The sequence below is a fragment of the Triticum aestivum genome, chromosome 6B (assembly GCF_018294505.1).
Source record: "Triticum aestivum cultivar Chinese Spring chromosome 6B, IWGSC CS RefSeq v2.1, whole genome shotgun sequence".
NCBI classification, from domain to species: domain Eukaryota; kingdom Viridiplantae; phylum Streptophyta; class Magnoliopsida; order Poales; family Poaceae; genus Triticum; species Triticum aestivum.
In genome coordinates, this window is record NC_057810.1 from 133,443,509 (window position 1) to 133,460,316 (window position 16,808).

Below are 16,808 nucleotides of genomic sequence, written 5' to 3' on the forward strand. Positions count from 1 at the left end.
TCGCCGAACTAGTGCACCTATACAATTTACCATTGTATTGGGTGTGTTGGGGACACAAAAGACTCTTTGTTATTTGGTTGCAGGGTTGCTTGAGAGAGACCATCTTCATCCTACGCCTCCCACGGATTGATAAATCTTAGGTCATCCACTTGAGGGAAATTTGCTACTGTCCTACAAACGTGTGCACTTACAGGCCCAACAACATCTACAAGAAAAAGTCTGCGTAGTAGACATCACTCTCCTTTCCATGATGGGGCAACGGGAGGGGGGAAGGGGCCGGGGCAGCCGATAGAGGGGCTGCGGTGGGGCGGCGCGCCAGGCTCGTCGGCAAGAACCGCTGGATCTGGTGGCTACGGTGGTACGGGGACGAGGCGAGGCATGTCGCATGAGCGATGGCGAGAGCGCTCATTTCAAAATCAGCCGCACTACATGAACATTTTCTAAAAATATGTACAAAAATTCTCTTTACAATAATATAAATCCTAAATCTTTAAAAAGATTGATAGTCGTTTTTCTTATAGCCAGGAACTAGGTTGAATGAGCGAGGGCACAAGAGTGAACACAAAACTTTTTGGGAGCTAGGGAAAAATTCAGTTTTGGACTTTTTTTACGGAAAAACTTTCAATCTATTCATCTTCAATCATGGATGTACAACGAATACCAGAAATAAAAATTACATCCAGATTCGTAGATCACCTAGCGATGACTACAAGCACCGAAGCGAGCCGAAGGCGTGCCGCCGTCATCGCCCCTCCATCACCGGAGCCGGGCACAACTTGTTGTAGTAGACAGTCGGAAAGTCGTCGTGCTAAGGCCCCATAGGACCAACACCCCAGAACAAAAACCGCCGCCGATGAAAAATAGGTAGATTGAAAGGATCCAAACCGAAGACACACGAACGTAGACAAACAATGACGAGATCCGAGCAAATCCACCAAATATAGATCTGCCAGAGACACACCTCCACACGCCAACCAATGATGCTGGATGCACCGCCGGAACGGGGGCTAGGCGGGGAGACCTTTATTCCATCTTCAGGGAGCCGCCGCCGTCTCGCCTTCCTGAGTAGGACACAAACCCTAACAAGATTGAAAAAAGACTAAAAACGAAACCCTCCCGCCGGCCCTTGCCAGGATCCACCGCGCCTCCATGGCCCTAAGGCCACCGGAGACGAGGCGGACCTGCGCTGGCGCCGGCGAGAGGCACGAACCCTAACTTTCTTTCTTGAAGGAGGAGGAGGAGGCCTACTTAAATTGTCTTGTAAGCTAGTACAAAATCACGGGAATAACTAAGGGTTACCCCTTTGGGGGGAGGGGGTCTTCATGGTCATTTTTTGTGGTCTGAAAGCATGTCAAGTTGTGGATCTAGCCGTCGTCACATGTCACGTGCTGGGCACTCTCTCTAATTTTTATTATTCTTTTGTACACATTTTTGGGTTTTAGATGAGTTTTATTTCTGAGTTTTTTTTAGCTTTTTATTTTTTGTCAGGTTTTTCCTAGGTTTTGAAAAAAAAACACAGTTCTTCCATGAGAACATAGATTTGCTTCACGTGAAATTACATGTTTGTTTTCATGAGAAGCACAACTATGCTTTTTAGAAGATAAAAATATATGCTTTCACAAGAAGCAAAACATGAAAGCACAGACTTGCTTTCGCGTGGGTAAAAGAAAACTGCACTTCAGCAAGAAGCATGGATGTGCTTAGCGAAGCACTTCTCCCAAAAAAACACAGTGTGTGCTTCAAAAAAAGTGAAAAACTACAATCATGCTTTTAGCCTTCAGTTTCTTGTATTAGTTTTTTGCACGAACTATTTTTTGTTTTTTTGTATCTTTCAATATTTTCTTGCTTTTTCAAAAAAATTGAAAAAAGTTTCTCAAAACTTATTAACATGGGATCTAATTTTAAAGATCATGACATGAGAATTTTAATGATAAAAACGATTTGGTATTTGAACACGTGTTTCAAGAGGTAAAACGTTATGAAGAAATGTATCTACGAAAAAAGATAAACTATTAGACTGCGACAAAGTGACATACAATTCTGTCAAACTAGAAAAATGGGGGAGTCACGTTTGCAAGGGATAACCCTTTTCACAAAATCCCCGCAAATGAAAAACCGAAATCAGTAATTCATGAGTACTCCTTCCAAAGATCACTCTCATCTTCTGAGTTTGCGACAAAATGGCGCACTACATGTATGCCATACGTCGCAACCTGGGAGTTTTCCCTTTTTTTTACATCTGTTTATTCAAAATGTTTTATCTTTTAAACCGGGCGTCCAAATCTCGAACCGTTTTCACCATTGGATTTCTCGCGTCAAGATCTTCAAAACTTGATCCCATGTTGATAGGTTTTGACAAACTTTTTTTCACGAAAAAAACGGACAAAAAAACCAAATCGGGAGCACTTTTTTTCCTTTCCGAAAAAGGCACGGCCGTGCCTCTCGCGGAAGTAAAAAAGACAAAAAACACATTTTTTCTGTTTTCAAGAGGCACGCCTCTCGCGGAAGCACAACCGCGCCTCTTGCGGAAGTAAAACCATGCCTCTCACGAAAAGTAAAAAACAGAAGACATGTTTTTTTTTCGTTTCTGAGAGGCACGATCGTGCCTCTCGTGAAAGCACAACCACCGTGTCTCTCGCGAAAGAAAAAAAAATAAAATGCGTTTCTTTTTGTTTCCAAGAGGCACGTCCGTGCCTCCGCGAAAGTAAAACCGTGCATCTCGTAGAAGCAAAAGGAAAAAAAATAATAAATGCGTTTTTTTTCATTTTCGAGGGGTATGGCCGTGCCTCTCGCGAAAGCAAAACCGCGCCTCTCACGGAAAAAACGCATTTTTCGTGTAAATTTTTTTTCAATTTTTTTGTCCAAAAGTCAAAGAAGACCGGTGAAAAATCAAAAAGTCAAAAAAAACATTTAAAAAAGTCAAAAAAATAAAAAATTATAAAATTCTGGAAGAAATGCCCAGAACACGACACGTGGCAGACGGCTGAGAGCGTGTCAAAGGAGCACTCGTGAACTAGTTGCTCTGACGAAAAACACAAAAGCTCAAAAGAGCTGGCCCAACACGAGCGAGGAGCCCAGTAAGGCCCATTTGCGTGGAGCGAACCCTGGACATCGAGGAGCGGTGGACCAGCCGCGCCACAGTATCTCCCCGTGGGGACGCGCCGCTCCACTCCAAGCTCCGGCGACCGCGCCGCCGGCGCCGCTGAATCATCTGTGCTCCCAGCGGTAAGCAGGGTAATATCACGGCCCACGCCCTCTTCTCCGTCCCTCCTTAGTCCTTCCCCCCTCTCGCCTGCTGGCTTCCGCTCTTGCCGTTGCAGTTTGCTGTTCTATTTAGCTTTCTGTCGACGTGTGTCCTTGTTGGCTAGGGAGCGGAGAGTGGGAATGAATGACATCTCGGGGCAGTGGCATGGCAGGCATCAAGCTTCTGTTGGGGGATTGGGAGTGGGACTGGCATCGGTCACACATCTTACAAAATTATTCAAGTCTTTAGTACATGCTGAATGCTGCATTTTTCTTTAATTATCTGTATATATACTCGCCGTATCTCCGTAAGGTTGTTTCTAGAAATTGCTGTATCCCTACCCTACATCTGTATCTCCGTGTCCGCGCTACCACCCAGCATACTTTCATGAATTTTAGGTGTCTGCATTCATGAATGATAAATCAACCCAATTTTCAAACAGATTTTCAGAAAAGATGCATCAAACCATACTACGTGAGCGCCCAGTCAGTAGCCAGGTTTGGAAGTATAGAGTAGGCTTGATTATTCGCTGATTGGTCGCTCTAGTGGAGAACAATGGCTTGATGCATCTTTCCTAGAAAATCACCTCTGAAAATTAGGTTGTAGCCACCTAAACTTCATGAAAGTATGCTTGCTAGATTTTAAAGTCTTGCAGTTTCTCTAAATTACTTCGAGTCTTGTTCTCATCTTCTGCACTTTATTTATGCACTTATTACAGGTTTCTTCTGTTATCCTGAAATCAGGCTGTATTCAATATTTTTTGCTCTCCCGCTCGCAGGCTGTGGTCCAACCAGTAGATTGTGAATTGCAATTCACGAGAGGCGCATTTGCCACAATGGCTCTAACTCTTCTCCGAGGGATCAGAACACCAACCTTACTTAGAGCAAATTTCAGCCTGTTCTGTACCACTCAACGCCATCCACTAGCTCACTTCACAACTAGGGTGGAGAGTGTGCAGACTACTGAGCCCAAAGCAGTGCCAAAATCAATTCAACAGGCTACCAAGGAGGCGGCGGAGCAGAAGATACAAGGTTTTGAATCTGTTATCGGCATCGAGACCCATGTCCAGCTATCGACCATCACAAAGGCATTTTGCTCCTGCACAAACAACTATGGCTCCCAGCCGAACAGCACTGTTTGCCCCACCTGCATGGGCCACCCGGGGACATTGCCGGTTCTGAATGCAAAGGTTGTTGAATGTGCAGTGAAAATGAGCCTCGCTCTCAACTGCAAGATCTCCATGACATCCAAGTTTGATCGGAAGCAGTATTTCTACCCAGACCTACCCAAGGGCTACCAGATTTCCCAGTTTGACATTCCAATTGCCGAGAAGGGTTACCTTGATGTGGATATTCCACTTGAGTTTGGTGGTGGCCACAGGCGATTTGGGGTCACGAGGGTTCATATGGAAGAAGATGCTGGCAAGCTCCTTCATTCTGAATCCGGAAGTTACTCTCAGGTTTTCCTTGTTATTCCTGGTTAACTACCTGTTTTCCATTAAAGTTTTGTAGTCTTATCAAGTTCTCATGCTATTCTGTTATGCTGCAAAATATGGCTCTGGAATCATGGAAAAAGTTGACATCCACCACAGAGCAACAGTACATTTTCTAAACTATTGCATTCATAAATGCTAAAGATGAAGAGTCAGAGAATTTATTTAAGACAAGTTTGACATCTTGTTATGAACTCAGAAGATAAAGTGATACAGGGGATTATGCTTCTTATGCATTTTTGCTACAGGGGGCATATACATAGAGGGTATCAGTATCACACTTATCTATAGTTATTATGTGGTCATTGGTTTAGCCCTGCCTGTTATACAGAATGTAAGTACCAGCGTCATATCCAACTGAGATTCAAATGCGGCAGAACTTCATGGGGCAAGAGCAGGTGAAGTGGTGAACTGCATTTAATATCAGATCAGCATCTTTATCTCTTTGTGGCTTTGATAAAAAAAACTAAAAGACTTTCTTTCTCAAACCTAATACAAGAAGGAGGTTGGGGGCAACTTGTAATAATGTGTCAATACATGTGTGGTTATGTGAGAGTACTTCTGAACCATGTTATTGTGTACTTACACCCTCCAATCTGAACAGAAAATCAAAGATAGAGACAAGAACAAAGTTAATTCAGAATCAAACAATTATGTACTCCCTCCGTTCCTAAATATAAGACCTTTTAGAGATTTCAATATGGACTACATACGGAGTAAAATGAGTGAATCTACACTCTAAAATATGTCTATATACATCTGTATGTTGTTTGTATTGAAATCTCTAAAAGGTCTTATATTTAGGAACGGGGGGAGTAGAGTATTGGCTAATCGCACTTGTAACTACATATTTCAAGTCGTTAATCAGTATCGCTATTCTGGTCGGCTAGGTTGACTTAAACAGAGCCGGTGTTCCTTTGCTTGAGATTGTCTCAGAGCCAGATATGAGGACAGGGATAGAGGCTGCTGAGTATGGTGCTGAGATACAAAGGCTTGTTAGGTACCTGGGAGTGGGCAATGGTAACATGGATGAAGGTTCCCTTCGCTGTGATGTGAATATATCTGTTCGACCAATTGGACAATCAGAATTTGGTACAAAGGTAATGACCAAAACTTTAAAAGTTCCCAACTGATTGTTATTCTATATTCCATGTCCAGAACATCTGCATCACGGTTATGTTCTGATGATTCATCAGTACACAAACTTATTCAGGACCTCATATTACTATATTAGGCCATTAAGGCCTGATTAGTTCTGATAAATTTATCAGTTTAAATGATGATTTCCCATTATATGATAGATTCTCCTGGATTTTCTTTCAGTACAGCATACAATATTGACATTGCATGGTTACATAAGGAAGTTATCTGGTTAGCCATTCAGTTGGTGCATGAATTTTTTTTGAATTTTCAGAGGTTTGGTTCTCTTTGTAGAGGTTTGGGCAAAAGTCCTTCATGTATGCTTGTGAAAATTGTAGATGTTTTCGTGTATCCTAGTTATTTTCTTTGCCTTCAGAAATATCATGTGTTAAGAAAAGTTACCAGAGTCATGGACTTCAGCAGTGTTAAGACCAATGGCACTGACCATGGAATCTTAGCAACAATGGACATTACAAAGGAAACATTTTCTGAGAGCAAGCAGTTCCTTAGATCATTAGTTGTTGATGTATCATTGTAGTAAATGACAATAAATTAAATTCCTCATTGTTTGTTCACTGTTACTGCACATGGCAATGTGGCATGACATGCTTCTTTCACTTCTAATTTCTGGCAGGTTGAAATAAAGAATATGAACTCATTTTCTGCAATAAGTAGGGCGATAGACTATGAGATCTCCCGGCAGATTCTTCTTCACAAAGGAAGCCAGGCTGATCAAATTGTACAAGAAACCCGTCTTTGGGATGAGTCCTCTCAGGTTGTTATCTCACATTTGTCGTTAGCTTGTGCTTTCAGCCTTTCACTTATTTTACTTTCCCTAGAGTTTCTAAATCCGTTTCTTTATCTACATTCTCAGAAAACTTTTACAATGAGAAAAAAGGAGGGACTCGCCGACTATAGATATTTTCCCGAGCCTGATCTTCCTGAAGTTGTTCTCACTAGTGAGTACATTGATGAAATTCGCAATTTAATGCCCGAGCTTCCAGAGGCAAAGCGTAGGCGCTATGAGAACATGGGACTCAGCATGCAAGATGTTATTTTCCTTGCTAATGACGATAAGGTAATCATCTTCATTACTTTCATTTTCCCTTGTCATGGATGTGCATGTTTTGTGGAGGTGTATTTGGAAGCTCCTATTTTATTCAATCAGGCTTGCTTGAGGTTCATATATTTTGTTGGATCACATGATCTTCTAATGTCTTGTGCTATACATTTAAAAGTTCCTCCAGTTTCTTCTCTCCTTTCCTGACAACCCATTCCTCTATTATTTACTGCAGCTTTGGTGATCTGATCTGTGTATGTTCGTCCCAGGTTGCTCATTTCTTTGATTCTACACTTGAGCATGGTGCTGATGCAAAGCTAGCTGCCAACTGGATCATGGGTGATATTACTGCTTATCTGAAGGATGAAAAGCTTTCTATTGATGAAAGTAAATTAACACCTCTGGAGCTTTCCGAAATGATTGCATACATAAAGAATGGAACTATCAGTGGGAAAATTGCCAAGGAGGTAACATTGCTTAACTAAATTCTTTTATCTACGCTAGTTAAAGCATGTTATGCAGTCCCTTCATTTTAATTATCCTACGCTGCTGCTGCACTGATTCTGGTGGCCATAACTTGATACTTGACAGTTTCTTTTGTACTCCCTCTGTTTCTTTTTGTAGGGTCTATTTTGATTGATTAAGACTCTGTTAATATGTTGTTTATCTGATACAAAATCCTAATAGTAAGTACCAAATACAAATCTAACGATATCAATTTTATGTTATATAAATTACATACTAATGAAGTATTTGTTGGTCAAAGCCTTGTCTTGACCAATCAAAATATGCCCTACAAAACGAAATGGCTGAAGGTTTCCGTAGTAGGATACTAGGATTACTATGGTAGAAATAAGTTTTCAAATAGGAAAGGAGAGCAATTTCTGGTCTTTCCCCTTCTGCCTAGTACCAAAAGTGTTTGCAGGTTGCACAAGAATGAACTTTAGTCTTCAGTTATTCTTAAATTTTTTGCATGCCTCATGTTCTGTTACAAATATGCATTCCTCTCAGGTTTTGCCATTAGTCGTAGCGTTCTAAAATTGTAATACCTTCTTCCTGATTCTGCCTCTTGCAGATTGTGGTTGACCTCATTGCCAAAGGCGGAACTGTTAAGTCTGTGATAGAGGAGAAGGATTTAGTTCAGGTAAATGTGGTCACATTGGTTACTATTTGGAAACATGGTAGTTTGAATGTTTAAAATATATACTTAATGCTGCGGCCCTGCCACCGGTTTCAAGTGTGTTGCCAACATTGTTTTTAAGGCATCCTGCCTTAGACGCTTAGGCGATAAGGCACCCTGGCAGCGCCTTACAAATATGCCCGCCTTGGGCGCTTAGGCGTCCGCCTTAGGCGCTAGAGCGGGTGGTGCTCGCCTTGGGTCGCCTTACCGCCTTATAAACAATGGTTGCCAACTTTTGGCTTGTAACTTCCGTCGAGGAACAACCAAACAACAAGTACCTTGTTAATGAAATTGAAAGCTGAAATTGGGCAAAAAAAATGAGGCGTCCTTTTGATTTCATCAGTTTTACACTGTCTGATATGTTGTGATGAGATAATTAATATTGTGCACGATGTAGCTGATGCTATGTCAGTGCTTTTAGTCTGTGCTTGGGTTATCCAACTAACATTTACTACTGGGAAATGGCAGATCGCAGATCCAGCAGCAATTGAGGCTATGGTAGATCAAGTACTCGCTGACAATCCGAAGCAACTTGAGCAGTATCGGGCTGGGAAAACCAAGTTGCAGGGATATTTTGCTGGCCAGGTTAGTTATTTGTATGTGTTCCCCTTGGGTAACCTTCGTATATGTTTCCCCTTGGGTAGCCTTCGTATATGTTTCCGCACTCACGAGAGCTGACCATATTTAAGAAACTGGTTCCAGGTGATGAAAGCATCAAAGGGTAAAGCAAGCCCTGTTTTATTGAACAAAATCCTGGGAGAGAAGCTGAAGGGCAGCTGTTGAGGGTTTTTTTTTACGCATCAAGTGGTCCTTGATGAGTGGAGCATTGAACAAAAGCAAAACCCTGCAGCAGGAACTACATTTTTGGGGGCGAAAACATCTCCGATTCTGGTTTTTGTAGGCGTAGTCCTTGCTTTGAATTTGGGATGGATCTTGTTTCCCCCCTCGTTTAGAGCATGGATTTTGTAAGAAAAAACAATCCAGTTCGCATAACACTGTGTTTGAGCTGATAATAAGAATGGAGTTGTGTGATGTAAAGATGAATTATCTGCGTAGACTTGTGTTACTATATGCCGTTGTTCTATTTATTGTTTTACATCCTAGAACTTTGAACGTGAGCATTTGCATTTTGGTTGTACGCAGCTGTAATCTTTTTTTTTTTCATTTGGAATTTAGACCACTGCATCACCAATATTAATTCACTGAAATAAGCTGACCTTTGTGGCAACATCCTTCCAAATTTTGCAAACGCACGGCCGGTAGGACCGTAAGGTGTATGTGAAGAATTGTACGTTTAAATTGGTGTTTCATTTAAACCTTGATGTTTCATTCTTTTTAGAAGAAGCAACTGTGGGCTGACAGCTGAAAATTGTACATTTTGCTTCAGTGATTCACTAAAAGGCTGATCACTTGCCTGTCAACATCTGAATGCCGTGAATTCTTGGTATGGAGGCAATTACAGCATGCTAGTCAACTGCAGTGTGTTGCCAAAGAAACCTCCTTTTGGTGCGCTATGTTTCAAGCACAATGGGCGACGCGCAACTAGTTGCGGCTTCTCGATATACCACCACAACATTGATAACCTTTTCCAACATCCATTTGGTGGCCACCACAAAAATCCTAGGGAGCCAAACTCCATTTCAGCACTTCATATCATCCTAAACAGATGGACAAACTGAAAGGGTGAACAGGTGCTTGGGAAATTACTTGAAGTGCATGGCTTTTGACAATCCAAAGAAATGACATTCATGGTTGGCATGGAACAACACAAGTTTTCGTACCTCTCTGAAAATGACACCTTTCCAAGCATTGTATGGGTTCCCACCTCCCATGGTAGCCGAATCTAACCTACCGGATTCTATCAATGACGATACCCCCACATTACTGCAAAACATGCGCCTGGCATCTCAAAACTATCAAGGGCAACTTGTTGAGAGCTCAGGAGAGGATGAAATACTATGCTGACAAAACCAGAAAAGAAAGGGACACACTTCCCTTGGCGTTCACAGGAAAATGGAACTACACTCAAGGTTTTATGGCCCAGTCAGAATATTTGGAGAAAAAAATGTGTACACCATATCTTACACATTGCATCTTCCCGAAGGAATGTCAATTACACCCAACCTTCCATGCCAGTCAACTCAAGAAACATATTGGACCATATATTTTGCCTACACCTCACCTCTCTCTAGTGGATGCTCAAGGGGTAATCAAGATGGAGCCAGAAGCACTGGTTGATACAGGAAACTAATTCCTAGAGCACAAGGGGATATAAGCACTCCTGTGGTGAGGTGGTTAGTCAGGTGGGTCAATTCTGAAGGTTCTTCCACCCTTTCAGCCTTGACGAGAAGTCTAAGCCTCCATAGGGGGAGTTGTCAGGACCCTGCAACTCGAACTCTAAAGAATAAACACCTTAAACTGTTGAATTTCAGTTATCTTAGACCCGGGCACCGCTTCCTTCTATGACCATGTGTGCGACGTCGATCTTCCATCCAACGACCAGCCTCACTCATTACTGCTTCCCGCCAACTTCAGGCTTCAGTGCACCATTGATCTTCGGTTCCACGATGGTGGATGATCCGCACATCAACGTTTAACTTTCAAGCAACTCCCACCTTCTTCCAGCTCGCTTTCTTGCTTCTTGATTGATTGTAATTGACTATAAAGCCTGAGACTCCTCAAGTACAGTAGTTGGTATCGCTTTTGTAACTGGGTTAAGCCTTAGCCGAACCGTTTGTGGATCAGGCGTACCCTTTCCCCAAGAAACCTTAGGTAAACTCCCTTCCAAAGTTAGCTACTCTGAGAGTGATGATCTTGTCTAAACTGAATATTTCCAACAGTTTTAGGTAGTTCACGTCATGAATCCTAGATTAAAGCAATTGTACGTTCAAAAAAAAAAGATTAAAGCAATTGTTTTTTCTAACTCAGGACATATAAATTTAAACCGGGACTTAACTCCATACATCATCTGAAGCAGATCGGTAGGACATACATTGCTTATCAAAACCCTAGAGCTTCAAGTACATGCCAGATGAAATTTGCGCCTTCTGATGGGCAAGTAAACATGAAATCTTTTATCCTCAGAACATATTCAGCAACAGGGATCACATCGATGCGCTCATCATTTGCTCTAGTTTAACACAAGGCCCAAACTCAGGGGCTGCAAGTTCAACTCCAAGAAATACAACCACCATCAATTTTACATGTGCTATTTACACAAGGGTATAGTACTTGTGTTTTGTACACTGCCTAGTTCGAAACTGATATCTTTATGAAGACGACAAAATGCAGTACCAAGATATAGAGAACAAAAGCGGACCTAAGAATCATGAGCCTTTTCTGGCCTTCTGTTCTAAAACCACCAGATTGGCCAGGTCTCCGAACAGCTTTTGAGCCAGAATCTTCATCGCCGCTCAAAAGCCCTCCGCCAAACCGGTTCCGTGCTGCACCCGCTTCGCTGGAGCCGCTGTGAAGATTTCTCTGTATATTGTTCAACCTTTCCAGATCCTTTTCTTTGTCACGTATATCAGTGATGAGCCTTTCAGCTTGAGCCTGGGAAATAGAAGACCAAAAATATGTTTTAAGATATTAGGAGTGAAGAACCATTGAGAAATTAACAAGATACTGCAGTTGGTAGACTGAAGAATATGAGCTCACTTGTTTAGCTGTCAACTGTTCAATGAGGCTATGTAATTGTTTCTCCAGTACCTTCTCCCTCTGGGCTGCACATGTGAGAGAGGACAACCGATTTGTACAAGACGATGTAACAGCAGGAATAATTTTTCGGTGGGTATAACTGGGCATCACTTCTTAAGAAAGGAAAACCACTTAACTAGTTGTCTTTGCCACTACATCCTACGAGGATCTACAACTGAATTAGGTTATAATTAAAGTCTGTTCAGATTTTTATGGCTAAATTCAAATAACGGTGTTATCAAGTGTTTATTTTAAAACAGAGATATAAAATCCCAGCCATTTTATATCCACAAATGGATCACCTATCATCGCCACTCTGAACAAAGCTCTGACACTGACAAGTACCACCATCCTTTAAGCATCATGGATTCAGATCCATGGACCTTGCAAACAGGTTAGCTGGTTGACCACCTCACAAAGTACAATGCCACAACTAAAAAAGTTCTAGTCCAGCAGAAAGAAATTTGGAACTCAGCTCATCAAAATTGAACACTTCGATCACGTAAGGTACATGTTCGCATGAGGCAATAATAAAACTATTTTTGTCGCACACAATTTGGTGCTTCTCATCTCAGTTAAAAAAAAGGTGCTTCCACAGATACACATGTAGCTTTAGGTGTGTTGTTTACTCTTTATTAAAAGGCACTAGCCTAAGTAACACTTGATTTAGGCATTGTGTCGTTTTGCACAATCATACATTACCAGGGATAGGTTATAAAGTATGCAAGGTAACAGCTTCAACAATCTAAGCTGCCTATACTTGTGCAAGTAAAGATGAATAAAATAGAGCTAGTTAATATTCACGGGGAATGTACCAGGACTTGGATTTTTCAAAGATTCTTCTTCAACCGAGGACCATACTTTCTCCAATATTTGTATCTTGTCTTCCAATAATTTCTGTTTAAGGTGAAAAAGTCATTGACAACCGAACATGCGTTTTTGATCCACAAAAGATGCTATAAAATGTCATACCAACTCCCCCTTCTTCTCTTCCAAGTCTTTAGACTTGAGATTCATCAACGATTCAGCTTCTAGCAGAGCATTTCCAGTAGCTTCCGAAGCAGCCATTGATGCTTTACGTTGAGCAGCCTCTTGCTCCATGATAGCATTGTCAACCTTTGCCTTTAAATCAAGCTCTGCAATTTCCATTTCCTGCAAATATCATATTATATAACGGTGTTATCTGTTGTGCCAGCTTCTGCACATTTTGGCTGAAACAGGGAAAACGCAGTCGACAAGAGCCTGTTCATGAAGGTCCTGCTGGAACATTATTGGTTGGGAAGTGGAGATAAGAATAATTAATTTGAGTTAGATTGGATTGCTAAGGATAAAGCTCAAGACTTGGAGTTAGATTGTACTGCTAGAGATAGAGTTTGAAGAAGATTAAATTGCCAAAGGTCAGTTCAAGTCTTAATGGATAAGTCAGAGTTGGACCAATAGGAAGGCTATGCATTGTATCTAATGAGATCAAGTAATAAACGATAAACTACCACCCATGTAAAGTGGTGGATCAAGGTTCACAACAAATATGATGCAATAAAGGAAGATTGTTAAATGTCAAGAATTAGAGAGGGAGAAGAATTGCGCTAGAGAGGCAAGGTCGAAGGCTCACTACTTCGGTATTCTTCTTTAATATCAAAAGAGTACACACTAGTCGTCTATACGTAGGACGGCTCTTGATTTGAACCACATGTTGGATCCTAATTTAAACTGTCAGCCCTACTCTTTGAAATCCTATCTCTAAGATAGCAATTCTAACTATCTATTTTTTAAGAGAGAGCTGCTGCCTGGTTTGATGCTACCATATGGTCCTTGGCCCATATCACCTACAAAGGAAACTAAGGAAGGGACAAGAAAAACAGAGAGAAAATGACACGAGGGCAGAACAAGTACTTAAAAGTACAGCCATATGACAATGTACCTTCAAATTACTCTGGAGCACAGCAGCCTCCATCTGCTTCTCCTGAATTTTCTGGCGGCAATCGGATATCGCCTTCTCATAGGCGGTATTTTCCTCTTGAATTTTCACCTCTCTATGCAGTGCCTGCAAAAGGTGGTCAATTTACATTACAGATGTCCATATAGGAACGCGAAATTTACAAAACCATCACATTGGTTTCACTGTGAGTGGGAAACCTTGACCATAGATGTCCAAAGTGATAAGAGCAGTTGAAACAAATGATCCTAGTATATTAACACTGTTATCAGCAGACCCATTCCGAAACTAGGAAATAGAAAAGGAGTATAAATGTAATCACAGCAAGTATGGCTCAATCAGATTCATAATGGAATTAACAGCTACAGATGTTCATATACGGACTGCCCTTCTTAATCACGTACTCAAATGGGATGTGCTAGGATGCGCTATTCTCCAATTGAAGGCTATTCGCATAGAATCCATGTATGCAACATTGGATCTGCACGGACGCCAGAAACTGGAGTGCGGAAGAAGGACGAGCTACCTGCTCTTTGGTGGAGGAGTGGGCGTTGAGCTGGAGTGCGAGGGCGGCAGAGGAGGCGAGCGAGTGGGCGTGCAGGTGCGGCAGCCGCTGCGCCACGTTCGGCGGGGGCACGCGGGCGCGCAGGTCCTGGATCGCGCGCCGCAGCGACGACGCCCGCGCGTCCAGGTCGGCGGCGCGGAGCCGCTGCTCCGGGGTCATGGCTGCGGCGCGCTCGCGCTCGGCGGCGGCCTCGTCGTCGCTGTCGCCGGCGCCGCCGACGACGTCGGCCGCCCACGCCAGGATCCCCGCCATGGCTTTGTTCCTCCCCTTTCCTGTTCCAGGGGGCGATTCTGACGACGTGAAAACGGATGGATTCCTCCCTGCTGAAACTCAAGTCATTTCATCTAAAAAAATACGTAAATGATAACGCCAACAGCACTTAATATTGAACCTGTTGTCACTTGGGTCAAGAGCCACGTTAGAGCAACTCCAGCCGATGGCCCACAGGGGCTCGTAAAATCGCCGTTTGAAGACGATTCTGTGCTAAAAGTCGGTTTGGGGCGATCAGGTTTCCAGCCGCCGCCGCACGTAGAACTGGGCGTTCGGTTTATATGGTTAATACGGTTTGGTTTATTCGGCTTTTAATAATTTCGGTTTTGAAAAAATGGAAACCGAAACAATCACACAAAATTAAAAAACTGAACCATATTAACCACAATATATCGGTTCGATTTCTTCGGTTATCCAAAAAACCGAAAGACATGCACTCGTCAGTATAAGTGTAATGATTCTTGAGCGCTAATTTGCATTGTGTCGAATGTATAAAATAGTCACAAGAGCTAGCAACCTTAACATCAGGCAATGCTTTATTCGGTCAAGCAAACTAGTGAACATAATTAAGTGGAAAAATCACATCGAACGTGCCATGTATCATATACCGAAGAATACACATGATGCCTCTAAATTGAGCAGCTCATGCACTAAATGGTACGCTGGTACTCCCTCCGTCCCCGCCTAATTTACCTTTTGGAGAAACCTTCGCATGATGGAGTGAACATGGTATTACACGGGGCATCCTACATATCGGTTTGTTCGGTCTATTCGATTTCTAGGCACTGAAAACCGAACACAAACCAAACACCGAACAACCTTAAAATTTCCCACCAAACCGAAAACCAAACCACCGAATTAACCGACATATCGGTTAATACGGTTCGGGTCGGTTTGGTTTTTTGGTTTTCGATTTAACCATGCCCACCCCTAGCCCCAGGGTTGCCCCCCAGACGCCTTTTTCAAAACTGTTTTGAAAATTAAAAAGGCTAAAATTCGGCAAACATGACGAAGTTTCGGCGAGTAGGGCATAAATTTCTTCGTTCAACATTTTTTTACATAGAAAAGGTTAAATTTACTAAAAAAACAAAGCGCGGCGATCACAGGGCGAAGAACTCGCTGAACGCACCGTAGTTGCCGTCGTCGCCGTCGTCGTCCTTCTCCTTCTTCACGCCGCTGGACGCCTGCCCGGGGTCGCCCAGGCGGACCGGTGGTGGCGTGTCGTCGTCGCTGTCTTCAAGCACGACGACACCCCCTTCGTCGCGCCCACAGCGGCGCGCGGCGATCTCCTCCATGGCGCGGCGTTGGCGCTCCATCTCCAGCCACGCCCAATCTTCGCGCGCCCACTTCATAGTTGCGTCCTCGTCGAGCTCGAGCCCCGGCTCCGTCTTCACGTTGGCGAGGCTCGGCTCTGTCTTCACGGTGGTGAGCCCCGGCTCCGTCTTCGGCTTAACGAGGCGGGGAGGAGCCGAGGAGGAGGCACGCCCGCCCTAGTTGATGACGATGCCGGCGCTGCGAGTGCACCGGTCGAGCAGCGTTTCCGCATGCTCGGCCTTGACGCTGAAGAGTGCCGGCAACCCAGAGGAGTGGGAGGAGGAGGAAGATGAGCCGGTCCTCCTCGGAATCCATTGGCCGCCACTCGGGAGGGGGGGGGGCCGGGGCGGCCGGGTACGTGAGCGGAAAATCGTTGCCGCCCTCGAGGTACTCGAGGACGGCGTGGAGTGTGCGGCGGGGCCGCCCCACCACAGGCGACAGCCGTCGCTGTTCTTGCTCCCCTGCACCACCGGCGCGTTGTTGGTGGAGGCCAGGCGCTCCGCCTGCCGGCATACGAAGTATGCCGCCCACGCTTCGTGGTTGCCGGCGGCATACTGCGAGAGGGCCCGCTGCTCCTCCGACAGAGACGCCCGCGCACGCTCGATCTCGCCGCGAAAGTTGTCGAGGCGCGTGACGTCAGGCTTGGGGGGACGGGGACGCCGTCGGCGCTGAGCCTCCATCGCCCCGGCGCGCGCATGTCAATCGGGAGGCGCCGGGTAGTTGGCTTCGTGTAGGAGATGGGCTTCCCACTCGTGCAAGCGTGCAGCGAGCAGCAGCCGAAGCCATTGGCCGCCGCCGCATCACCGGGGAACCTTTCCCCCATTGTCGAGGGGTTGCGGGGAGAGAGAGGGAAAGAGAGTTCGTCGGTAGCGGTTGTGCATGGGGAGAGAGAGGGGCTGCGAGCGATGTGT

At 44.0% G+C, this 16,808-nt stretch overlaps 2 protein-coding genes across 3 annotated transcripts; one reads left to right on the forward strand and one right to left on the reverse strand.

Moving 5' to 3' along the window:
- The first annotated feature begins 3,088 nt into the window (after window positions 1-3,088).
- On the forward strand, window positions 3,089-9,169 carry LOC123136147 (glutamyl-tRNA(Gln) amidotransferase subunit B, chloroplastic/mitochondrial). Of its 2 annotated transcripts, none has more exons than XM_044555460.1 (9): window positions 3,089-3,234; window positions 4,023-4,703; window positions 5,627-5,836; window positions 6,511-6,651; window positions 6,751-6,954; window positions 7,206-7,403; window positions 8,012-8,080; window positions 8,585-8,701; window positions 8,819-9,169. In XM_044555460.1, the coding sequence occupies exons 2-9, from the start codon at window positions 4,080-4,082 to the stop codon at window positions 8,897-8,899; spliced, it is 1,644 nt and encodes a 547-aa protein (XP_044411395.1). In that variant the 5' UTR covers window positions 3,089-3,234; window positions 4,023-4,079; the 3' UTR covers window positions 8,900-9,169. The 2 variants fall into 2 exon arrangements, with proteins under 2 accessions (XP_044411395.1, XP_044411394.1); XM_044555459.1 differs by having other exon boundaries at window positions 3,091-3,225.
- A 1,979-nt stretch (window positions 9,170-11,148) lies between these two features.
- On the reverse strand, window positions 11,149-14,640 carry LOC123136148 (paramyosin). Its single transcript, XM_044555461.1, has 6 exons — window positions 14,275-14,640; window positions 13,734-13,856; window positions 12,785-12,964; window positions 12,628-12,709; window positions 11,774-11,838; window positions 11,149-11,668 (listed from the first exon to the last, which is right to left on the reverse strand). The coding sequence occupies exons 1-6, from the start codon at window positions 14,563-14,565 to the stop codon at window positions 11,366-11,368; spliced, it is 1,044 nt and encodes a 347-aa protein (XP_044411396.1). The 5' UTR covers window positions 14,566-14,640; the 3' UTR covers window positions 11,149-11,365.
- Between the last annotated feature and the right edge of the window lie 2,168 nt (window positions 14,641-16,808).